Source organism: Ylistrum balloti, unplaced genomic scaffold (genome assembly GCF_031769215.1).
Source record: "Ylistrum balloti isolate Yb309-2 unplaced genomic scaffold, AGI_CSIRO_Ybal_v1 Utg369680, whole genome shotgun sequence".
In the NCBI taxonomy this organism is placed as follows: Eukaryota; Metazoa; Mollusca; class Bivalvia; order Pectinida; family Pectinidae; genus Ylistrum; species Ylistrum balloti.
This window is the reverse complement of record NW_026781921.1, coordinates 1565721-1592289: the sequence shown is the minus strand read 5'-3', so window position 1 is coordinate 1592289 and position 26569 is coordinate 1565721. Positions and strand designations below refer to the sequence as shown.

The following is a 26569-nucleotide window of genomic DNA, read 5'->3' as shown; positions in this document are numbered from 1 at the left end:
ACATGTACATTGTATGTGAAAAATTCAGAAATGCAATTTATACAGCTGTCCATCAATAGAACTATACAAAACAATCAAATTTATGGTAATGTTTTAATGCTATCACATTACGGAAAGATGCCACAGCAAGTCAAAGAGGTCATATGAAAAAAAATATGCTCCGGAAAAACTTTTTCAACCAGAACTGTGTCAATTTGGAATTGTCTGCCAGAAAACGTAGTTTCAGCTGTAAATGTAAATTCATTTAAAAATAGGCTCAATAATCACTGGAAAAACCAAGAACTTTTCTTTAATTACAAAGCAACAATCAAATATTGACAAAGTTTCAAGTAAAATGGTTTGCCGAGAGTAGAACCATACTGAATATATATATAGATAGATATCAAATTTGGTGGTGCTAATTTGTACCTTATTAGGAGATTCATCTGTTTTAACATACATTTTATTGTTTTCAATTGTTCAATACTCACTACAGTATACATTAAAATAATGTATTGTTGCAAATGAAAGAGATAGATACATGGTATTAAGATGAATTTTGTGGCTTAGGCCTGGGATATAAGAGAAATCTTGAAGCGACACCTGTCATCAATGCCGTCTATAATGTTGTGCTGTTCAACATGTGACGTCATTTGTCCAATGAAAAATGTAGGTTTGATTCCACAGTGTATAATGTATTGGAAGAAAACGGTTGTCTAGGATGATCAAGTTTGTATTAGTGAATTAGTGTACAAGTGTTTTTCAGATCCGGCGTAGATATAGATATAACTGGAAATACTTCTGATTAGTAAAGCATCAGCACTATTACCTCCGTAGACCTACAAAGCCTACAATATGACATTATCAATTATGGCTGGATTGTCCACATGTATTATGACATCATAGAAATTGGGGGAGGGGGGGTTATTATTTTGTAATGTACAATATCTGAATGGAAAGAGACTACATACACTGTGTCACATTTTTCTTTATAAGTTTTAATCTACTTCAAAATTAATTTTGTCCAATGAGAAAGGGTGTGACTTGAGTACAACTTGATCATCAAGTTGAATTGTTTGTGTGTTTATTCATAATTAGTAAGCTGTTATGTATAGAGATTATCAGCTGTAAAGAATTTTCTCACCACATCATAATATACCACCAAACACCAGGACATTGTAAGGGAATTATCATTAATTACAAGTGGTACCTTTATCATGGAGACAGAGCATTCTAGTCAAGAGAGTGTTTGTCATCAATATGCCATGTATGCTAAGTCTTACAAAAGTAAAACCAATCAACAAATCGAGACATTTTTTTTTTACTTTTCTTGTATACAAATTTTATTCCAATTTTGATTGTTGGAGATGATATAAATATGATTTTATTAACTGGAATGCAGTCATGAATTATTCTGCAAAAGTATAGGGGAAAACATAAAAAATGATTTGATTCGTTTTTAAAACTATAATTTCAGACAAAGGAATTATTTTTGACATTAATTTGAACAGAACATGAAATTTTTGCCTCTGTTTGAAATCTGGTTTATTTAACATTTTTGCTCCGAAACATCAACATTTTCTTGCTTTTATCACTCGTTTTATTTTAAATGTAATATGAAACACAAATAATAGAAAAATATTTTGATTTTGATTTTTTTTTTAAAAAAGTGGAAAATCAATCTTGACTCTACTTTTGAATCCTACTTTAATGAGTGTAAGACTTGAACAAGTATATATGTACAACTGAGACTCAAATTCAACCAATAAAAAATATTACATATAACTTCAGCAAGAATACACATTATAAAATATCAATTCAGCATCACAATTTGAATATTATTTACAAATCTTCTCAAAATAATTAACAATATATTTAACTACATCACAGATATTATATACCTGGCGATATTTACAGGCACAAAACCTCTCCAAGTTGTCTTTTCTTACATATACAAAGTCTCTTATTTTGACTTGGTAATTATGATATGTAAATTTGAACAGTTAAATGAAAAAGCAAACAATATCCATGAACTGATATATCTCTAAGAAATGTTATGATATTAAATGTAAAAATTATAAATGAACGACACAGAATTTTTAGTTCAATGTCTGGCTTTGATGTAAATGCTTTAATCTTTTACACAAATGAATTAATTTTACACAAAACTACATGCCATGTAACTGTTTCAACAGGTCAAGTGAAAGCTGCTGTTTGTTAATGGGTGTGAGGAATGACAATTCTAGGTAGAGTTGAAGTTCATATTCAAACTTAGCACAAGAACATCACTATCTATATTGTAGATCTTGGTCCATAAATGGCTCCTGGAAAGGACTGCAATTTCTAAATTGCTGTTTGGCAGAGACCCAGCTTCATTCAAAAGTTTTTAATAATATTTATGTAAAAAGGTATAAATCATTTAGATATTACAACAAAAATACAATATCTAGAGAGTACAAGCCTATCTTTTCAGTTCACAATATTTTGATTAAATGCTCATCATCATGAAACGAGAAGTTTTCATACACATTAAAATCCTTTAAAAGGAGAAAAAAAAGTACCTTTTAGAATGAAATTGGAATGTTTCATTAAAAAAGAAAACAAGATTGAACATGAGGAAACCCATCTCTACAGTTATTATTGCTTTCTTGTCGGTGAACAGCCAGAGTCGTTTAGCTGTGGAATATCCTTGTAGTATCTGTTGGCTATCTTGATGAACATAATCTGTGAGGCCAGTACTAACACTACATCTTAGACAGTCCATGAGTTCAGGTTCACATGAGAAACATGAACTGCTTGGATCTACATACTAAGCACGCTATAATGCCTTAGCAGTAGAAATTCACATATCTTTACAATCGAGTCATTTTTATGGACATAAGGAATGTAAAATTTATGTTAACACAAGTTTTGAACCAGTAACAAAAAGTCCTAGTCAAGCCATTACATTTTGCTTTTGGACTTTTGAATCGATCAAATAAAGCATCAGTGTACATGTAAACATTATAATATCAAATATAAAGTTGAGTATTATTTCTACACAATTATAAATTTTTAAACAAATGCATATTCTTCCATTTCTCACTCAGATCAATTTTAACAATACATACAAATATAAATGAATAATCTCATTCATTCCACATATCATGTTTCAGCTAATATCAGCTAATTATATGAGTTGTATACATCATGTAGAGTTTTATATAGCAACAACCAGTGAAATATAAATGTTATATAAGTGACAAGAGTGTCTAGTCAAAGGCTTTCCAATTACTCTTCATGCATCTCAAAAATATCACGGGGAAGCAAATTGGTTTTTCTGGGTCGCTATGAGCTGATGATCGATGTTCATGTTGATGATTTTCTTTGACAAAAAGAACATCCATGTAAAGCAGTCCAATGTCAAAGTTCAGTGATTTACCAATCAGAATTGTTGGAGGTCATAGACAACCAATCAGAATTGTTGGAGGTCATATACAACCAATCAGAATTGTTGGGGGTCATCGACAACCAATCAGAATTGTTAGGGGTCATCGACAACCAATTGGAGGCTCTAAAAGTGTCTAAACATCACAGCTTGTAAACAAAAACAATAACACACAGTTATCACAAGGCATATGAGCGGTGACACAGATGTAGTTAAATCAAAATATACTGTGTACAACACCTTGTCCTAAGTTCATTTGTCCTAAGTTCATATGACAATATCAAAATATTCTATCAACAAAATATTTTCTTAGTAAAATGCATTAAAATATATGAAAATATTTTCTACCAACCAAAGGAATCATATTAAATCTGTATTTAAATTTGGTTTCTTTGGACTTGCAACCATTTGATCAATGATGTGTATTAGGCCATTGTATTACATTATGTCACTTTCATAAAGATTTGCTTCTAACACAACAGAAACCAACATTCATTGAAAGTGACCAGGTAAGCTGACATTCATTTAAACTGATGAGAGAAACTAACATTCATTTTAACTGACCAGAGAATTGAAATTCATTTAAACTGACCAGAAAAACTAACATTCATTTAAACTGATGAGAGAAACTAACATTCATTTAAACTGACCAGAGAAACTGACATTCAATTAAGCTGATCAGAGAAACTAAAATCTCCAGAAGTCATATGCCATACATAATTAATCTCATTTGTAATTTCTCAGATCATGTGATACTGAAGTGCTTTGTGTCAACCTTTATAAAACTCATAATGCTGTATTATAAAACTCACTAATGAGAGCAAATGTTACTACAATTATACACACCACTTCTCTCTCCTGATTTGTTTTATAATGTTGTCAGATCTAGAATTAGTCTGCTACAGACAGAAGTAAAAATATCTGTGAACCAATCAGGATCATCATCAGTTTTTGCTTGATTAAAGCAGTTCTAAATCAGGTGTCCGTTCCGTTGTGAACACTTTACCCGTCTTGGCTGTGGTCACCACAATCTGTGGAACAGCATTGACATTGAGATTATCTACTCCACTGTCCGACGCTGGATAAATATCTGACTTCAACTCTGACCCTAACCCTAATCCAACACCCTGTCCATCCCCTAAACTATCACGTAGGTTAGCCACTAGGCCTGATCCCAAAGCTGATCCTAATCCCTGATCAGCTGATTGGCTTCGTGACCGATACTCTGTTTGTTTGTTAAGCTCCTCTGCACTGGAGGCCTTGCATGACCAGGCTCTTTTCCGACCTTTTGTTTTGTTCACTTTGGTGGGAATGGCAAACATAGAGCTTGGTTGTATCACATACCTGTGAAGACAGTAAAAGATCATTACATACATCAACACAAGAAATATCAGAGTTTAATGTCACACCTTACATGTAGGTGTCACACACAGTGACATAACCTTCGTAATGTCATTATCTGTATACACAGCTCAAAATAGAGTTCATGTGTGGAGTAAACATGATGACAGCCCACTTGAACTGACCTGTTCTGTTAATAGTAAACTGAACCTATAAAGATAATTATGAAATTGAAATGGACCAATCTACAAATTCAAATTTTCCTGTGAAGTTATGATTAAATCTAAACGTATGTCTAAACAGCAACAGTTTTAAGACATATTGCCAGCTGATCATAATCACAGCAACAGTTTCAAGACATATTGCCAGCTGATCATAATCACAGCAACAGTTTCAAGACATATTGCCAGCTGATCATAATCATTTGTAGTGACGTTACTTTATCCAGGAAGAAATCAACCATAGCAGTATTCAGGTCACAGAACATAATTATAAATTGTTTCTATACAAGACAATTTCCAAACTTGTATGTCTTCCAATACCATTTCTGAACTCTACTAACCCCAGCTGGTGGGCTGGTATCAGGAAAATTCAGAGGTAAAATGCCATAATTTGAGCTAAAACTCTTACTATTTTCTTGAAACTAGAGAAAAAACAGCTAATTCAAGTGTTTCAGCTATCCTCAACCACAATTTCCCCTGCTGCCTGTGGCCTTATATACCTTCAACCAATTATCTTTAAGCCACAATTCACTTTTCGTGAATTTCATGATGAAAAAGTCAATCGTCATGCACAAAGACAGCAAAGGTAACCAAAGATAATGGTGAAGCATAGTTTAGTATGTTTCACAAATCTAAATCACATTGAACTTGTGATGCAGAAATTGTCAAAATTAAAAGCAGAGGAAGCAAGCTGGTTGACAGAACATACTCGCAGACACTACAGACATAGCAAAGCAGGCACTACAAGTGTGTTTATGTCTTAATTTGTTGGAATATGCATTTTGGCTCGAGAGATGTTGATAAAACTTTTATTCAAAATGTATATAATAATCTTGAATTACCTTTCTGGAAGTAATGACTATTTTCACAGATGATCACCAACTACCACTTGTATTCAGCAATAAGCTGATATCTAGTAATAAGCCTATATATCTATTGCTATTTGGTATCATGACAAATTATAATCCAATGTTGTGTAATTAGCTCACCCCTCGACTTTGAATCAAAATAGATGTTCTGACCCCCTTGATTTAGTACAGGATAAATACAGTTATTTGCATAGATATATTGATATTTTACTTCTCGCCAGTTTTAAAAGCTTCACAGAACAGTATAATATACAAATGACAGGAGTACTTACACCAAATCACCCTTCCTCAGCTTTCTCTGTGGGTGAGGATTTAGGATCACATACGATACTGGAGTATTTGATTCATCATGCTCACCTGTTCACAACAACAGATAAACAACAGGGTCAAATTCATTTGCATACAATAAGTATAAATGTTTAATTTATAAACAACAGCTGGTATAAGTTACAAAACATCTGTACACAACAACAGGTGTAAACACATCTGTACACAACAACAGGTGTTAACAAGTACAATTAGGGCTTCTAAAACAGTTACAAAACATCTGTACACAACAACAGGTGTAAACAAATACAACGAGGGCTTCTAAAGCAGTATATATCCCCTATTGGCCCCCACAAACTATTATACTTTAATGATAATGAAGACGGTGATAATTTAGAAAATAAACAAGTATAAAATTAGGGTTTTTCTGGTTTAATGGAACAATGCAATAAACCTAACAGTTTGACAGTTACATCACCTATATGTGATAAGGAATAAGATGATTTGTGAAAGTGTGACCTTGACCTTTAACCCAACAACCCTGAAACTCAAAATTCTTCAAAGCTATGAATGCTTTGAAAGTGTGAGGTTTGATCAAAACAATGTAAGGAATGAAGCAACTTGGGTGTTGAGGACAGCTTTCCAAAAATATCAATGGTGACCTTGACCTTTAACCCAACAACCCTGAAACTCAGAATTCTTCAAAGCTATGAATGCTTTAAAAGTGTGCAATATTTTTGATGACAAGAGATTCCACCATCACTTGAACATTATTTGTTCTTTGACAGTTTGACCTTTTCCACTCTTTTCTCGGTCTCTATCTTTTTTTTTTGCTCTTAATTATATGAACTTATATATAGATATAGGCAATTATTATCTTTCACTGCCACATCCAAAATTGGCACGACTAGGGACCATGATAAAAATGATAGAGTGACCCTGGTTATGACCCAATAATCCTGAAACTAAATTTGATTCAAGATGTTTTGTTGCTCTACAAATGTTTGAGGTTTGATGAGAATTCTTCAAGAAATAAAGCTGAATGAGTGCTGATAATTCTTTTCTAAAAATAGCATGAGTGACCTTGACTTTGATCCAACATCCCTGAAACTTCAACTTGATGCTTTGTAAGTGTTGTTTTCTGATCAATCTCTAGCCCCTCCTCTCCCCCTCCAATTAAACCGACCCTAACGTTTTAAAACATTGCAGCTTAAAGATGGATCTCATTTGAAAACAAAATTAATAAGGTGTATCTACCTTTATTTTGACCAGATATGCTGACTTATATATTTAATTATTTTAATTGTTAAAATACAATGTCTCACCTTTTACCAATACTGCTGTGCATTTTCAGTGACACTAAGTTTGCATTCAATGAAAAAAATCATACATTGTCACTTGGTAAGCTGACATTACCCCACCCCTCCTTTTAATACACCTGTCAAAGGCTATGCAGTGGAGGGAGTCTAAGTCTTTAAGTCTTTAATCCCAGTCCCCTAAAGATGTTTACAGCATTTTTTTTTTCTTTCAATCTATCTACTGGTCTGTATGAAAATGAAATCTTCTTTTGAGCAAAGAGAGCTTATTCAACTGATATACAGTCTTACATTGCACCAAAGAATCTTAATATCTCCCCCCTCTGAGTAATACTCGTAGCATCATTTATAATAAACATACAGAAACTTAGCGTATCCATCTCCAGGGATTTCATTCTGTTTCTAATCAGATCAGAAATGTCCTCCTTTTCCGACTTTTCGTAGAATTGTTGGATGTTGAGGGATATTTTTTTAGTGGCCGATGCTCTGCGTGTAAGACCCTCTTCTTCTGGTGATCCGTTGTTATTCTGTGCACTACCATCCTGTAAAATACATAGCAACTTATGTGATCTCTTCTACCATCCTGTAAAATACATAGCAACTTATGTGACCCGTTGTTGTGCACTACCATCCTGTAAAATACATTCTGTGTGCACTACCATCCTGTAAAATACTACCATCCTGTAAAATACATAGCAACTTATGTGACCCGTTGTTATTCTGTGCACTACCATCCTGTAAAATACATAGCAACTTATGTGACCCGTTGTTATTCTGTGCACTACCATCCTGTAAAATACATAGCAACTTATGTGATCCATTGTTATTCTGTGCACTACCATCCTGTAAAATATATAACAACTTATGTGACCCGTTGTTATTCTGTGCACTACCATCCTGTAAAATACATAGCAACTTATGTGATCCGTTGTTATTCTGTGCACTACCATCCTGTAAAATACATAGCAACTTATGTGACCCGTTGTTATTCTGTGCACTACCATCCTGTAAAATACATAGCAACTTATGTGATCCATTGTTATTCTGTGCACTACCATCCTGTAAAATACATAGCAACTTATGTGACCCGTTGTTATTCTGTGCACTACCATCCTGTAAAATACATAGCAACTTATGTGATCCGTTGTTATTCTGTGCACTACCATCCTGTAAAATACATAGCAACTTATGTGACCCGTTGTTATTCTGTGCACTACCATCCTGTAAAATACATAGCAACTTATGTGATCCATTGTTATTCTGTGCACTACCATCCTGTAAAATATATAACAACTTATGTGACCCGTTGTTATTCTGTGTACTACCATCCAGTAAAATATATAACAACTTATGTGATCCGTTGTTATTCTGTGTACTACCATCCTGTAAAATATATAATAACTTATGGCATCTTGGGGAGGAAATATGAACAGTTCAAACAGACCAAGCATGTTCACTCTGAAGTTATTTGATCATTCATAAATATAGGAAAGATGAAAAGTATGAAAAACAAAAGAATTTAAGGATAATCTAACTTAATTGCAGATACATGTTCTTCTACACCAGACTCGGAGCATGCTCTAGAAATAGCTTATACCATATACATAACCAGCAGACAGGATAATTAACCTAGATAGCACATATTTACATAGTAGGTAGGTTTAAATATGATGATGTACAGTCACACAGTGTATTAAGAGTTATTATAATGGTGTGGTGACATAACATCCTCTCAAATGTCGCTCTCTAACATTGAAGCATGCAGAGAAATATGGATTGATTTTTTCTTTTAATACCTCCTTGTACAGTTCTTATTCAACACCCTACCTCTTGGTCATCTGTGTGCTTTCTTTTCTCAGTCCTATAAATAGCAATAGGGACTTCCCCTGTCATGGTACACAAGCCTTGGTACAAATCTCCATAGGTCCTATACTTAGCAAGAATAGGACGCTTAATTTTGATCTGTCAACAAACAAGAGCACACAATAAATTTGGTAGAGCAAATTCATGAAAATTTGGTGAACACAACATAATGAAATCAGGTGAGGTTACATTACAGAGAAAAGGTGAAGCAAAGTAATACAGACTCCTGTAATCACTGCTGACATTGATGAATGACATTATGTTTGAAAGTATGTAGCAGTTACACAATTGTGAAAATGTCATCACAAAACTCAAGATAAAGAGTAAAAACCAATTTTCATTCAGTAAAAGTGACACTGACCTTTGACCTCCACACCAGAAAAGCAACCCAAAACATTAGAACTTTTGCTAAGTAAAGACTGATTGGAGTAAGATCGGCCTAGTCAATATTGTATGGAAAGTAATTTCTATCTATAGTTTGACCATAACTTTTGAACATCACAGCTTAAAAGCAATGCCAGATATTTAAAAAAACTCTGCTTGAAATTGTGAAGTGCATGTATTGAAACATTTAAATGAATTTGCTTAAATGACAACATCACAGAATCATTTACTCACACTAGACAGATGACCAGAATTCCTTTCAGCATCAATCCCAAGTAACAGCCGAACAAACTTGATCAAATATCCTTTTACAAATGTCTGGAAAAGTAAAAACAGTGATAAACCTTCATCAAGTGTTGTTTTACAAATGTCTGGAAAAGTAAAAACAGTGATAAACCTTTATCAAGTGTCGTTTTACAAATGTCTGGAAAGGTAAAAACACTGATAAATCTTCATCAAGTGTTGTTTTACAAATGTCTGGAAAGATAAAAACACTGATAAACCTTCATCAAGTGTCGTTTTACAAATGTCTGGAAAGGTAAAAACACTGATAAACCTTCATCAAGTGTCCTTTTACAAATGTCTGGAAAGGTAAAAACACTGATAAACCTTCATCAAGTGTCATTTTACAAATGTCTGGAAAGGTAAAAACACTGATAAACCTTCATCAAATTACCCTTTTACAATGTTTTAAAAGGTAAAATAGTAATGAATCTTTATCAAGTATCCCTTTACAAAGGTCTGGGCACCTAAAAATAATTAAAACCATTTTGACCCCTATGACCTTTGAAATAGATCAAGGTAAATTTTTCATATGACATTTTTTGACAAAGCAGAAAGTCCTAAGAACCTTGCTGTTGAATGGATAAAGTTTTTTTATACATGTATACAGCTATAGCTGCATGCAAATAAACAATGACATTCCAAAATATCATTTGAGAAGGAAATCTTTACTGACCTGGTAGAGAAGTGTGTCCAACATACTTCCACTGAATACACGACCCGCAGCAAAGGGTAGACGGAAAATATGAGTCAAGGTTGTTCTCATGTGTTCCTTTAGTTTCTAAAAGTGAATAACATCCGGCATAGATCTATTATATTCTACAGAGATAATCTGCTCTTCAAATGTTGGATTCAAAAGATCCGAATTTAACATATATGTTATAATGTTATCAAATATTTACCTTTACCCAACATGCAGTCAAATTATTACACATTAATTTTAACTTTTATTAAATGATAGCGAAGAAAAACATCTGCATAAAGTACAATACCTTCTCGAGTTTTGAGATTTCCTGAGCGTAATGATCATGAGCCTGAAATTGCATGAACCGCATGTTAGATGCTTTGTTAAGTTCTGTGATGATATTTGCATTTGGGAAAAGCCTACAAGAAAAAAAATATAGATTTCAAAAAAAAGCTTCAAACAATATTTTACCATTAAAGTACAATTTTTCAATTATTTTGTTGATTTTTTATGTGAAGATTGAGATTTTCTGTTTACATATCTTTTGTGGTTTCGAACTGCTTCAATTGTACAACTTACTTGTAGACAGTTTGCACGGCGACAATTGTCTCCGAGTCTACCAAGACGTTCTCTGTCTCTACCGTATCTTTACACTCACGATTAGTGACCACAAGATGACTGGACTTTTGAACTCCGGCCGTGAGAAGATCATCCACACTGGAATGATCAGATTAAAAGTCCAATTACAGCGTTTCAGCGTTGGAATACGATGATCTCAGTAAAATATATTTTGTTATATTGTTAATAAAAGTATTTATCCTATTTTTCGTCTTTGGGTTATTTTTGATGACAGATAGGCCAAGTTATCGTTCCTTATGACAAAAAATCCAAGATGGCTGACACATGTACATCTGGAGAACAGAGTGGTTGCCCGCTAATAAGCCCCTTCCCCTCTTTTGACAAGTCTTTTTAAACTGGGTGGAGGAGCTTATTTGTGGTAAAATACGGTAAGAGATTCATGTGAAATGATTTCTGGCCAGATAATCTGGCCGTGATTCAAAGAAAAAAAAATCAATGTTGTAAGACAAGAATGATTCTTCTACCATACAAATTAATGTCACTGTTTAAAAAATTCCTATAAAAGGTACTTAATAGAGACCTTGACCTTGGAACCATGACGAAAAGCAGCTAGAGTAATGATACAATTCCAGAGTGCAAAAGAATGCGATAATATGGGAAATGAATAACAATATGCCTCCATCTTGTCCACTTTCTATCAAAAAGATGTCATCAATTTTTCCCACACAAAATTTGTCATCTTTTCACATTAATTCAAATTTATCTCAAGTGAAAGTGATTGTTGTGTTACTGAGTAATCAGTCTTACTTGAGAGAACCTTTCATCCAGTACACCATTGGGAATTTGGCTATAGTTTCCAGAAAAAGGCTGTCTGGTCTGTAAAGGGGAGTACATTTACCACATAAAACAGAAATTGCTATATATGTGATAACAGAACTAAAGCCTAACAGAAAGACCATACATTTATACAATGAGATGATTAATAAAACAAAATGGTTGTAATACAAATTGATAAAACATTTTGAAATCTTCATGACTTCAAAATTTAGTATATCTATGTTGGTGTTGCCATATGTGAACTTACATTACAGATATCACATTTGTCAGACAGGGATTAATATATACTTCTGTTCCTATTAATATCATAACTATATGTATAACCATCGGATGACAAAACAATAGATTTTTTATAAATTGATTAAACTGTCTCGTTGACGTTAGTTTCATTAAATATCATGTTTTACAATAAACCTAATTAGATTGTGTTTAAAAACAATGACAATGAAACATAAGTGATTTTATCTGAACTGTCTTGATGTGTCATTTATAGTAACCGTAAATGACAAAGTTTTGTCCACATCACTCTCTGTCACTATGTCTATCTATACAGTTTAAATACATGCAATCTACAATTGATGTTTATATATAAGAGGTGTCTTCATTATAAAATATCTACCAAATAAAAGTACTCACTCGATCTCCAACAGAAGGATTAAAGGACTGAGGGAGGCTAAATTGATGAATTGTGACCTCAGAGGTACAATGAAGTTGTAGATACCAGAATGTGGTCGCTCTGTAGACAAGATGACGAGGCGCCCCTGCCATCGCTGTTCATTGGCGTTCTTGAAATTACAGTGCTCACAATCCTTTAAAAGTATACATATATATATATAACTGTAGTCACCCACAGTAAAACTTCACATTGAGGTCTACTGGCTTATATCATTCACATCTTTTCAAGCCAAATCTACACTAGTATTTTTTCTTGAACATTGTGCTCCTCTCCATAACTCCATCAACTGTAAAATAAAATTGTTTGTTACCATATCCTTAGTCACCAACTGCTTTAATTATGATAGTTTTAATTTCAGTTGATCTTGATATGTCTGAAACCAGTAGGTTCACAACATCCTAAGTCTATTAAACACAGAAGATACTGATAGATAAAGAGATTCACACATACCTCTCCCCATCTAAGGCAGCAGAGTGGTCGATCATTTTTAAGAAGGTAGCAACGTGTGTTTTTTGTGCCAGCGTATAGCGTTACAGGTGGGGTACCCGTAATTACTCTGAAATAGAGATTGTAAACATGTGTAGTAGGAGGCAGTGATGTCTATGGATTGATGGCAACTATACTGAAATAAAACTTTTCTTAAAGGACATCCTACATATTACACGGAGTATTGTTTATTGGTAGTTATGTTGGATAAATATGGCAGGTACAAATAAGAATTCAATGGATTGCAGATTAAAGTATACCCAAAGTCACCCAATCACATCTTTGTGATATAATTGTGAAAAGCAATACCCTAAATTTTCTAAAACATCGTTGATATCTGACCATGATAACGCATTTGATGACATTTCTACTGAAACAGCAAAACAGATGTGTGTATGCTTATTTCTCAGTCTAGGCTTATTCTGCAATTTAGTGTGTAGGCTTATTTCTCAGTCTAGGCTTATTCTGTAATTTAGTGTGTATGCTTATTTCTCAGTCTAGGCTTATTTCTCAGTCTAGACTTATTCTGCAATTTAGTGCATATGCTTATTTTTCAGTCTAGGTTTTTTCTGCAATTTAGTGTGTAGGCTTATTTCTCAGTCTAGGCTTATTTCTCAGTCTAAATTCATTCAGTATTTTTTTGTGCAGACTTATCACATAGTCTATTCTTATTCAATGACTTTGTGTGTGGGCTTATTATTCAACCTAGGTGTATTCAGCAATTTCGTGTGATGGCTTATTAACCAGTCTAGGCTATTTCTCAGTCTAGACTTACTCAGTATTTCACTGTGTAAGCTTATCACAAAATCTGGTCTTAATCAATGATTTTGTGTGGGCTTATTACTCAACCTAGGTGTATTCAGCAATTTCATGTGATGGCTTATTAACCAAGTTTGATATGCAGACTTCTTATCCAGCAAGGCCTATAGCAAATCTTATTTGCCAATTTTTTGTGCAAAGGCTCGATTTATGAACAAAATCATCAACAACAGGATTCTTGATGAGGATTCACTTACTCATTCTGTCCAATGTCCTCCATGATTTGCTGATATTTGGCATTTGCAGCTGCATCTGTGACATCAGGGTTATGGCTGAGGAGTTTGGCATTATCAGTGGCTGGCTCTCCTGGCACGTCTAAGAGAAGCTGCTTTTTAAGCTCAAAGCCAGCCTGAGAGTTCAGTGTGTTGAACACGCTCTCTTCACCATCCGATTCCTCATCATCACCATGAGTTTCTATAAACTTCTGAAGCTCTGATGCCATCAGAGCTGAAAACAAAACAAGTCGCAGAATTTAAATACCAATGTTCAGATCCCTTACAATCTAAAATTCAATGAAAATTGGTAATTGAAACGGTTTCCAAGATATACTTATTTAACACATAATTGCCTTCTTAATCAGTGAAAATACAGTGATTTTTTTACATATTACACATGTGTAATATAACTTACTGTGATGTCACTTTAGATAATGAAATGACGTCACACATTCACAGATTGCATAGCCATGTAACAATGGTGTGCATAATACAGAGAGGATGACTTCAGTTTTGATAAAGAAATGACCATTTCTCATAATATTTACTTGAAAAATCCACCATGTGATGAAAGGCTTGCTAAAATGAAAAATCTTAGACTTGTTTCAAAAATTCACATATCAAATGGTAACTTATATGAAATCCTTTAGGTCTGAATTGCTGTTTGCTAGTCTGAACTAACACATACCAATGTAAAGAAGTTCATAGAACATCAAAATGATTAGGATTTTATATCTATCTACTATTACATCTGAGAGAAATGAAATGAGCACTGACATGGTGATTGAAACATCTGTGAGAACATTGTAAGTGTAGCAGGTTCATGACGGCTGACTACACAGAAGCTTATATTTTTCATACAAAACTGAAGTATACATTCTCTGTTTTTCTGACATACTTCACAGAATGATCCTGTGGTTGCTAGCAACGGGATAATCTCACAAGGGACAGGGAAAGAGAGCTGGCATGTCACTGTAGGTTAGCATCATCATTTCATGTAGAGATATCAAGATGAAAAATTGATAGTATTATCAATTTTGATGCCAATTCCAGAGGCACAATAACTCTGAAATAGCATTGTTCATAATTTTGCTGAATAGAAAACTATGTTAGTGGGCTTATTAATAGACATGGTGTTAAAGAGTTTTGTGGGTCAGCACTCAGGGGTTGCGATATCCCAGTCCACGGACCAGATCCATGTAAATCCCCACTAACAATGGTGAAGATATAACAAGTACTTACCAAAATTAGATTGTGTCATCATTTTATGAAGCATATAACCATGGCATAACTGGATAACATGATCAATTTTGTGATCATTTTTGTTATGCTCATATAAAAGCAAAAGTCTGTTTTCTAATGCCAGTGATGCCTGGGTTAACAAAGTGACCTAGAACCCAAACCCAGTAACTTGTAACAAAGTGCTTATGTAAATGAAATAGCATTGTTCATAATTTTGCTGAATAGAAAACTATGTTAGTGGGCTTATTAATAGACATGGGCTTATTGCCAGGATAAATATGGCATAGTGATCATCACCACTAACAATGGTGCTGATATACATCTTACACATAACTGTAAAAGTAACAAACTTCTGTCACCTCATAATGGTAATAGTAACAAACAAAACAAACCTCTGTCACAACAGAACTGAAATAGTAACAAACTTTTGTCACACCATAACTGTAAAAGTAACAAACTTTTAATCTTTGAAATTCCTCTTTTGTTATGTCATATAAAAGCAAACTCTGTTGGTCACACAGTGCATGCCTGTAAAAGTAACAACACTCTCCACATAACTGTAAAATCCCCAGCAATGTTACACCATAACTGAAATAGTAACAAACCTCTGTCACACCATAACTGTAAAAGTAACAAACTTCTGTCACAACATAACTGTAAAAGTAACAAACTTCTGTCACAACATAACTGAAACAGTAACAAACAAAACAAACCTCTGTCACACCATAACTGAAATAGTAACAAACAAAACAAACCTATGTCACACCATCACTGAAATAGTAACAAACTTCTGTCACACCATAACTGAAATAGTAACAAGCAAAACAAATCTCTGTCACACCATAACTGAAATAGTAACAAACTTTTGTCACACCATAACTGAAACAGTAACAAACAAAACAAACTTTTGTCAAAAGTTCTTACAAATGAAGTAAAAATCAAAACTAGCACATGTCCTGAAATACGTGTTTAATATCTTATTGTGAACATCCTATGTGAACTTACATTACCTGCATTGTACATCATATATCACCACAACTATATGTAATAACATCAGGGGAACTCAAAATGGATGAGATATGTTGATCACAAGTAACTTAATGCAGGAAAATCTAACAAACTCTAGGACCAACTGGATTTTATGGACGTTGAGTTCTGCTAGTGTGGTTGCCAATCTGAAAGTATTTAGATGTAAATTTTTATCTTTACAAAAAGGTACAAACAGGTATGATCCTGAAATAAAGTATAGGTATGCAAAATATAAGTAATGTACAGTAACTGTATAAACAAATTTGTGTGGCACCATGTCTGATGATTTATGAATATTGACAGATGTTTACCGTTTATGAGCATCCGCCGATGCCTCTATGAACTTCCTGCCTTCGTACTGACTAAAGAAGATACTTTTACCCAGCTGTATGTGGTAGATCTCATTCCCAGAGTGTTGACCATAGATCTGCTGCCAGGTCTCTTTTGCTAGGGAACCTTCACTGAAACATAAATACAATGCATAATCTATACACTCAAGGAAACCCTGGTTGAAAGATATATTGAAAAACAAAAATAATTTTTACTATAGAGTCCATTATATGTGTATACAGTAATACTAAAATTGGGAGCAATTGAAAAACCCATTCAATATGTCCATCGTTTTTTTGTTTTTGCCTTTGCCTCAGTATAAAGGTATAAACACCCCAGAGGTTTAAATAGTCACCTGACTATAAAGCATACAAGAGACCCAGGTTCCTAAACAGTCACCTGACTATAAAGCATACAAGAGACCCAGGTTTCTAAACAGTCACCTGACTATAAAGCATACAAGAGACCCAGGTTCCTAAACAGTCACCTGACTATAAAGCATACAAGAGACCCAGGTTCCTAAACAGTCAACTGACTATAAAGCATACAAGAGACCCAGGTTTCTAAACAGTCACTTGACTATAAAGCATACAAGAGACCCAGGTTCTTAAACAGTCACCTGACTATAAAGCATACAAGAGACCTATAGCCAAACAGTCACCTGACTATAAAGCATACAAGAGACCCAGGTTTCTAAATAGTCACCTGACTATAAAGCATACATGAGACCTATAGCTAAACAGTCACCTGACTATAAAGCATACAAGAGACCCAGGTTCCTAAACAGTCACCTGACTATAAAGCATACAAGAGACCCAGGTTCCTAAATAGTCACCTGACTATAAAGCATACAAGAGACCCAGGTTCCTAAACAGTCACCTGACTGTAAAGCATACAAGAAACCCAGGTTCCTATATAGTCACCTGACTGTAAAGCATACAAGAGACCCAGGTTCCTAAACAGTCACCTGACTGTAAAGCATACAAGAAACCCAGGTTCCTATATAGTCACCTGACTATAAAGCATACAAGAGGCCCAGGTTCCTATATAGTCACCTGACTATAAAGCATACAAGAGGCCCAGGTTCCTAGACAGTCACCTGACTTTTAGGCATATAAAGTACTTCTTCCATAGCAGTAGTAGGACAACTATTCAATAACTGAGACTGTTCTAGGTAACAAAAACAAAACTTTCCAGATTTTAGCTTTTTTCTACATCAGGTGCTTACTTTGATCTTTTCCCAGAATGAAACCAACATGGTCAGATTTCCACAAATATGTATGATAAGCATGATGATTTGAATTTCCCTATCGTGAATTTTCCCTTTCTGGATAGCAACAACTCTATCTCCAACCAATGATGTGAATATGCAGCAGTTGATTTGATATTCTATGGCCTGTTCCCAATATCATGATTTTCATGCAAGATGTTGTCATTTGACAGACAAAGTCACAACACAGGATTTTGAGATGCAGGTTGATGAAGATTACCAAAAGTTTTACATCAAAATGTTTTCTGATAGAAATGTTCTATATCTTTGTGCGATATTAAGCTGGAAAGGTTTGATGCTTATTAGTTTGCCTGTAGAACCTGCAGTGGTATACATTTTCTCATTTGGGAAAAAAACATTTCCTTATTTGTATTGATATGACATTTACATGGCAGGTGTCATCAGATTTACAAGGTCCATGTCTTTGATGAAGAAGAAGGTTACTGCTCTGGAACACCTGGTCTTATTCTCCTTGTTTTTTTTCAAGAGTCTCCATGTAAAACTTTCTTTTTTCTTCATATTTTGCCAGTTTCCTCGAATTCAAATTTGAATAAGGATTTTGCCAACATATCAATATTTTCTATATTGTTTCTCACAAGGATCACAAATTCCTTCAAATTTTCTATTGAATGGTAGAAATGGAGAAGTCTAAACTGTGTTTTTCAAGATGGCTTCCACATTGAATTTCAGACCAAACCATAGTAGAAAACACACTGGTGGAACTTGAAAAGAAATTTAAAATAGATGTTGTATAAGAAAATGATGAACTCACAATCATGTTGCAAAATGATCTACATGGCAGCCATGTTCAACTTTTAACAGGGCTAAAAAATAGTTACACTATGCAGACATCATTTCCTTATAAGCCCTGCGAATTTTCAGTTTAAAATATGTCATATATGGCTTTAAGACAGATGAAAAATACAAACACCATGACAGAATCAACTATAAATCATTGATGACAAATTTCAAGTCAATCTTATCTATGGAACTTGTGAAAAAGATTAAAATGAGAAAAGTTTAGGACATGAGCAGACAAAATGGTCATCCTGATCTTCTTGGTCAGGTGATCTTATAAAAAATGTTCCAGTTATAAAATGTCTTTACTTACTATCCAGTGGATGTATGCATCAGTAGAGACACCAGTGTAGACAGACCTGGGTAAAGACAGTTGTTGGCCAATAATGCATATTTAAACTCATCCTCACAGACCACATGTTCTACAACAGAGAAATATCATAAAACATGTAACTACCAGAGGATATTGGCATAGAAAATAGTACCTTTGATTGCAGCTAACATCAAAATATAAATATTGGAATCTGTAAATCAAGAAATAAATATCAGAAAATAAACTAGACAAACAGTTCTAACTTCCACTCATACTTTACAGGAAATTAACATATCCAAATTTCCTGTATCATATTTCTATCCTTCCATCCACCAATCAGCTCATGCTCATGAAATCAGTTTATCCAAACTGAAGCAAAAAGTAATGCTACAGGTTTATACTGTATTCCCCAATGACACCAATGGGGTCAGTGAAACCTTTTATACAAATGTCTCCTTCATCCCATTAGAATACTTCAAACTTAATTGGGATATTGTAAGTCCTGCCATTCCTACAGAAGAAAAATTACAGGTATGTAGAATCTGCTCTATTTTTTCTATTGGTCCCCTTCCCTCCTATCAAGGGCACATAAACACAATGTGTACACACAATTGATTTCCCTTAACCCAAGGATGCTTCAAAACAAATTGGGACAGAATCCATGCATACCTATAGAAGGATTCAAAAGAATTTGCTAAATTTTCTACACTGGGACATGTCCTCCTGGACATAAGGACAGAGATCTGCCATTTATATGAAACCGAGTCTCCTTCACCGAAGGATGCTTTAGACCAAATTTGGACAGAATCCACACATTCCTACAGAGAAAGAGTCTGCTCATTCTCCGCTATCCACAGTATTTCAAATAAACTGTTGAAGCAAGATGACAAACAACAAACAGATGACAGATGGATGACAAATGAATGCCAGATTCCAAGGTGCTGCGTAAGATCACCTTGGTTCTTCAGACAAGTTGAGCTATTAAGGATATTAGGATTTAAAAACAATTATCAAATTTCTTACCTGCAAATCGCACATGCATCTTATTCTCCACCCTGAATAGTTGAACGTACTGCTGGCACTTTGGAGCAAAATCCTTCACAGCCCAGGAACGTAAAATAGTATGTTTATCCTGGAAAACATCAATTTTAATGTTACATGGTAAAATAATTTATCAAGGATTAGTTCATGGTCGAATGTCCACTGAGTGCACACTAATTTATACATAATACATTACTGGTGTATTATATCATGAATCATGACATCATAAAAGACAAACTATAATTGCCATAACAGTCCTCTAAATTACACCTATTTCTATGTAGTGTATAACATTAAAATTTCATGTCCTTACTGAACCAAAAACTTTCCACATTAACAAACTTCAGATTTCTTCCATCAAGACAATGAAAACTACATTCTGTCCTTTCAAAATAATTTTCCAGAAAACAATTTCCTCAATGCATTCTTTCCATAATAACTGTATGCCTTTTATAAGTCAGAAAAAATCAACTTGTAGCTGTTCAGTGGAATTATTAATAATCATCTTTAATCTAAACCCTTTACTCTTGAGTCAAATATTGTAAGTCAATCCTTTTTTAATCCTACTTTCGTAGGAAAAACATGGTAGTGATTTCTCAAATACTCACAACATCATTTTTATCTAGTTACCAGGCAGTAATATAAAACATGCCTCTAATACTCACAGCTTGGTCTTTATCTGTAGTTACCAGGCAGTATTATAAAACATGCCTCTAATACTCACAGCTTGGTCTTTATCTGTAATTACCAGGCAGGAATATAAAACATGCCTCTAATACTCACAGCTTGGTCTTTATCTGTAGTTACCAGGCAGTAATATAAAACACGCCTCTAATACTCACAGCTTGGTCTTTATCTGTAGTTACCAGGCAGGAATATAAAACACGCCTCTAATACTCACAGCTTGATCTTTATCTGTAGTTACCAGGCAGTAATATAAAACACACCTCTAATACTCACAGCTTGGTCTTTATCTGTAGTTACCAGGCAGGAATATAAGATACACCTCTAATACTCACAGCTTGATCTTTATCTGTAGTTACCAGGCAGGAATATAAGATACACCTCTAATACTCATTGCTTGACCTTTATCTGTAGTTACCAGGCAGTAATATAAGATACACCTCTAATACTCATTGCTTGACCTTTATCTGTAGTTACCAGGCAGGAATATAAGATACACCTCTAATACTCACTGCTTGACCTTTATCTGTAGTTACCAGGCAGTAATATAAGATACACCTCTAATACTCACTGCTTGACCTTTATCTGTAGTTACCAGGCAGGAATATAAGATACACCTCTAATACTCACAGCTTGATCTTTATCTGTAGTTACCAGGCAGTAATATAAAACACACCTCTAATACTCACAGCTTGATCTTTATCTGTAGTTACCAGGCAGTAATATAAGATACACCGCTAATACTTACTGCTTGATCTTTATCTGTACAGTTTGAAGGTGGTAATATAAAGCATGCCTCTGCTTGGCTGATTCTACAAAGCAAGAAAATTTCAAGTCAACAGCTGAGGTGAATTTGAACAGCTCATTATGAATATCAAGCGACACTGAATGTGTATATTGAACAACATAGTGATTATTGAATATCAACATTCAGGACAGCAATGTGCCATTCAACATCTATAATTAGAACGATAATGTGACCTTCATCATCAACATTCAGGACAGCAATGTGACCTTCATCATCAACATTCAGGACAGCAATGTGACCTTCATCATCAACATAAAGGACAGCAATGTGACCTTCAACATCCATAATTAGAATAATAATGTGACCTTCATCATCAACATTCAGGACAGCAATGTGACCTTCATCATCAACATAAAGGACAGCAATGTGACCTTCATCATCAACATTCAGGACAGCATTGTGACCTTCAACATCCATAATTAGAATAATAATGTGACCTTCATCATCAACATTCAGGATAGCAATATGACCTTCAACATCAACATTCAGGACAGCAATGTGACCTTCATCATCAACATAAAGGACAGCAATGTGACCTTCATCATCAACATAAAGGACAGCAATGTGACCTCCAACATCCATGATTAGAACAATAATGTGACCTTCATCATCAACATTCAGGACAGCAATGTGACCTTCAACATCAACATTCAGGACAGCAATGTGACCTCCAACATCCATGATTAGAACAATAATGTGACCTTCATCATCAACATTCAGGACAGCAAGGTGACCTTCAACATCAACATTCAGGACAGCAATGTGACCTCCAACATCCATGATTAGAACAATAATGTGACCTTCATCATCAATATTCAGGACAGCAATGTGACCTTCAACATCAACATAAAGGACAGCAATGTGACCTTCAACATCAACATTCAGGACAGCAATGTGACCTTCATCATCAACATTCAGGACAGCAATGTGACCTCCAACATCAACATAAAGGACAGCAATGTTCTACGAAAATTACAGTAAAGTCTAAAAGGAAGAAATGTGAGGCTCATTTAGGTAATTAAAGTACCTTAAGACGCTTCCATTCATGAAGAGCATTTGATTGTATCAAATCTGGGTCTTGAGAGGATTTTTGAAATTAAAATCAATTTGACTCCTTTTGGCCCCAACCATCAGCCCCTGGGGGTCAGTCAGGATCAAAATGGGCATACCATTAGGCTTTCACCCTTCACTAATAATTTTAACCAAGTCTGAAATATTTCCAATGGAAATTAAAAAAATTATGCTAAAAAATCTAGTTTTCCTGTATAAACTATAGTAAACTTTACCCCCTACCCACAGGGATATGTGAGACCCTGGGGCCATGAAATTCACAAGATGCTTCCATTAATGAAGAATATTTGATTCTACCATATCTGGGTGTTGAGAAAAAGATTTAAAAAATTTTAGTCAATTTGAATCCTTTTGGCACCACCTCTGCCCCTGCCCCTTGGGGGTTAGGGACTGTATAATTCACTTTTTTGGTTCATCCTAGGCCAGGGAAGGTTTCTGCAAACTTTAATTGAAATTGGATCAGGGGTTTTTGAGAAGAAGTCGCAAGTGTTGAATTGTTTACCAAAGCCCGATGCACATCCCACAACACGACGCCGGATGAACGGTATTAGAATAGATCACCTTGAGACTCTTTAAAATAGATTGAAGAATAGCTCACATAATCTGTGATGATAAACAAGGTATACCAACAACAGGTAAACATAGCATTGCACACACATCATTTGATTTCCAGAAAACTATTCTGTATAAATAATGGATCAGAACTGATCATGAAGACATTGAATATCAATATAAATATTTCAATTTCATGGATATTCTATGTATCTCGTATATCCAATATTCTTCATCCAGTGTGGCACAGGCAGAGACTTTCGGATCATATCTAGATGTATGGTGCTACATATGGGTACACAAATTATTGAATGAAAATGAACTATTAGACATCTGGTCATGGCTGACCAATGGTAACCCTATCAAGGAGTTTCTTATCTCTCTGTCATGCATGTTTCTGCTTGAATTGAAGTATAATTCGACTGAACTCTTACCTGCACCGTTTGAGGTCGATGTCCTTGAGAGCTGAGCCCCTGATATAAATGACTCTGTTGGCCCATTTGGGGTCACGTATGATGACCTGCATACTGCTGCCTAGCTCATCGGACCCCAGCAATATCACAGTATGCTCCTAAAAGAAAAATTTGGTTCAAGAGTTTTCCAAAAGAAATAAAAAATGTTAAAAGTTTATGACACACATCACTGGACAAAAGGGGATCACGATAGGGCACCCTAACACTTTGTCTCAGGTGACCTAAAAAGTAGTTGATATTGAAATGACTTCTCAGTTTTGTTATAAGATAAAACATTTACCAGGTAACTTAGTAATCAAAGCTGAACAATATTGTTTTATTTGCACACATATTTGTTTTAATTACAATAATTTCAGAAATCACCTACATGCACAAATAAATTGGGATATAGAATGTACAACTGGTATATTATATTTGTATATTGCTGTACTAGTGAAGAATTCAATATAAAATAAACCTTAAACCTGACAAATCAAAGACACATTAATGTCATGTGAAGAGGAATCCAAAGAAACTGTTGAACTCAATATCTAATTAATAAGGTACCTCAAGTTTGGGATGAGCAAAGAATTCAGTAAGGAAATCCATGACGACCTCAGATGAGAACTGTTGACAGCATACGATCACATGTTTGTTGGCGGAAGCCGCACGTCGACTGTACACGCCCCCTGCTCTCTGTCTTTCCATCCAGATGGATCCAATCACTTCCACCTACATACAGATGTTATGTATAAATCACAATGTTGTAAAACTTGGAAGAATTTTTGTCTATGTTTATGATAATATATAAAATAGAACCAATATCATGGCAGGTGTATGGTTCTTTTGGACAAAGCTATAAAATACGGGATAAGTTTTGTAATATGGTAATAAAGCTATCCTCACAGATTTTAATCATTATTTGATTTTGTTGTTCAAGGTTCTTTTTACAAATAAGTGATCTCTCTTAAAGGATTTTCATACAATAAAAAACTACATATTTTAATGTACAATAATTGTAGATTCTTCATCATTGAGGTGTTTCTATATCTAGGTTGACTTTGAGGTGATAGGACACGTGGCGGATGATTTCTCACCTGTCGTGGGATAAATGCGAAGGCTATACAAATCATTAAGACCATAAACACCTGGCCGAGCCAGATATCTGGGGAGATGTCTCCATACCCAACCGTGGAAAAAGTGACAATAGTGAAGTAAAACGACTCAAACATGGTAAGAGGAGATTCTAGACTGGATCTCTGTATGTGCTGCACACCACACACCCTAAAACAGATCATAATCAAAAGATGTCAAACAAGGCAGTTTAATTATAATGGTAAACCATATACACATATAAAAATTCTGATAGACACCAATATCTCTCATATTAGAGTTTGATTGAATTATAAATATTGTATGATATAAAAATTATCCTGCAATAACCCAAGATACAAAGCTCAATTTGAGATGTTTGAGATGAGATAGATAAAAAGATGATAGCTAGCAGTAACACTAAACAGTGAGCTGAGAAGGTTGAAACACCAAATCATACAAGAGATGATGGCTGGCAGTAACACTAAACAGTGAGCTGAGAAGGTTGAGATGCCAACTCAAACAAGAGATGCTGACTATAGGTAAGTGTATAAAATTTCAGGGACTGTAGGATAATTGCTGAAGTGGGTAGTGCCGGGATGACAATGTCTTTTTATAGCATCAGTGACCTTAATCTTGACCTCTGAAGTTTGAGAAACAAACTCATACAAGAAATCTGCTTGACAGTAAGTGTACGAAGCCACAGGACAACTGGATCACAACTGAAGCTGGAAGAGTGAGGAAGCAAACATTTATTCATAATAGTAACACTGGCCTAAAACTTGACCTCAGAAGACTGAGATGTAAATTTCTCAAAGGAATTATGCTTGAGAGTAATTGTAGGAAGTTTCAAGACAATCAATTAATTTACATAGAGGGTAGTGAGAGGACTGTGAAAACCCATTTTCACAGAGACCTAAATTTTGACCTCAGGATGTGGTAACACAAATTTGTATTGGAACTGCTGGCTATGAGTAAGTGTATAAAGTATAGAGATAAATCTGATAATTTACAAAGACACTAAGAGTGAGGACATCGCTGGGTTACAAACAAGACCTATGTACATACTTGCACACAAATTAACATCATGAATAGATCTCTATAGCACTTGTTTCAAGGATCATTAAAATGTATACGGATTGTACTGCTATCGCTGAAAATGAATATGTTTCAAGGTCAATGTCCAAACCTGTAAACCCACTTTGGTTGTTGAAATACATGTATCATAACCAGATCTACATCTGCAGTACTCACGTAGTAAAGATGAGACAAAAGAGCGTGATTATAAGAATGAAGAGCTGTTGCGACAAGGTCACCGAGATTTCTTGGAACCTCTGTTTGGTGATGTGAAGATCATTCTGAAAATATGCATATAATGAAATGGATGTCAAATTCATTCAAATTTTTTATACAGGAATTATGAAACTAAAGCCATAAGCTAACTGAAATAACATTTTTTTTTGTACTCAAAGTTTCATTCAACTAATGTGAAATTAATACAAGATCCTACAAAAAGTGATCTCATTCAATTGCTTACAATACACATGTACTATAATGGATACATGTCAGAGGTAGACAATACACATGTTATAATGGGTACATGTCAGAGGTAGACAATACACATGTTATAATGGGTACATG

The 26569-nt window shown here is 34.6% G+C and overlaps 1 protein-coding gene across 1 annotated transcript in view; it reads right to left on the bottom strand.

The window, feature by feature from the left end:
* Window positions 1–3641: 3641 nt before the first annotated feature.
* LOC132564611 (potassium channel subfamily T member 2-like) overlaps window positions 3642–26569 on the bottom strand; it is a 44270-nt gene continuing 21342 nt past the window's right edge. The window contains exons 10-30 of the mRNA XM_060229261.1: window positions 26183–26286; window positions 24934–25120; window positions 24404–24568; window positions 23819–23955; window positions 21702–21765; window positions 20252–20360; window positions 19229–19337; window positions 16829–16978; window positions 15994–16076; window positions 14229–14478; window positions 13177–13282; window positions 12687–12859; window positions 12021–12089; window positions 11214–11351; window positions 10942–11053; window positions 10626–10730; window positions 9902–9985; window positions 9248–9382; window positions 7782–7962; window positions 6110–6194; window positions 3642–4750 (exon numbers count right to left, since the gene is read on the bottom strand). Of these exons, the coding sequence (XP_060085244.1) occupies window positions 4366–4750; window positions 6110–6194; window positions 7782–7962; window positions 9248–9382; window positions 9902–9985; window positions 10626–10730; window positions 10942–11053; window positions 11214–11351; window positions 12021–12089; window positions 12687–12859; window positions 13177–13282; window positions 14229–14478; window positions 15994–16076; window positions 16829–16978; window positions 19229–19337; window positions 20252–20360; window positions 21702–21765; window positions 23819–23955; window positions 24404–24568; window positions 24934–25120; window positions 26183–26286 (2931 nt within the window). The 3' untranslated portion in view covers window positions 3642–4365. The remainder of the gene's footprint in view (window positions 4751–6109; window positions 6195–7781; window positions 7963–9247; window positions 9383–9901; window positions 9986–10625; window positions 10731–10941; window positions 11054–11213; window positions 11352–12020; window positions 12090–12686; window positions 12860–13176; window positions 13283–14228; window positions 14479–15993; window positions 16077–16828; window positions 16979–19228; window positions 19338–20251; window positions 20361–21701; window positions 21766–23818; window positions 23956–24403; window positions 24569–24933; window positions 25121–26182; window positions 26287–26569) is intronic.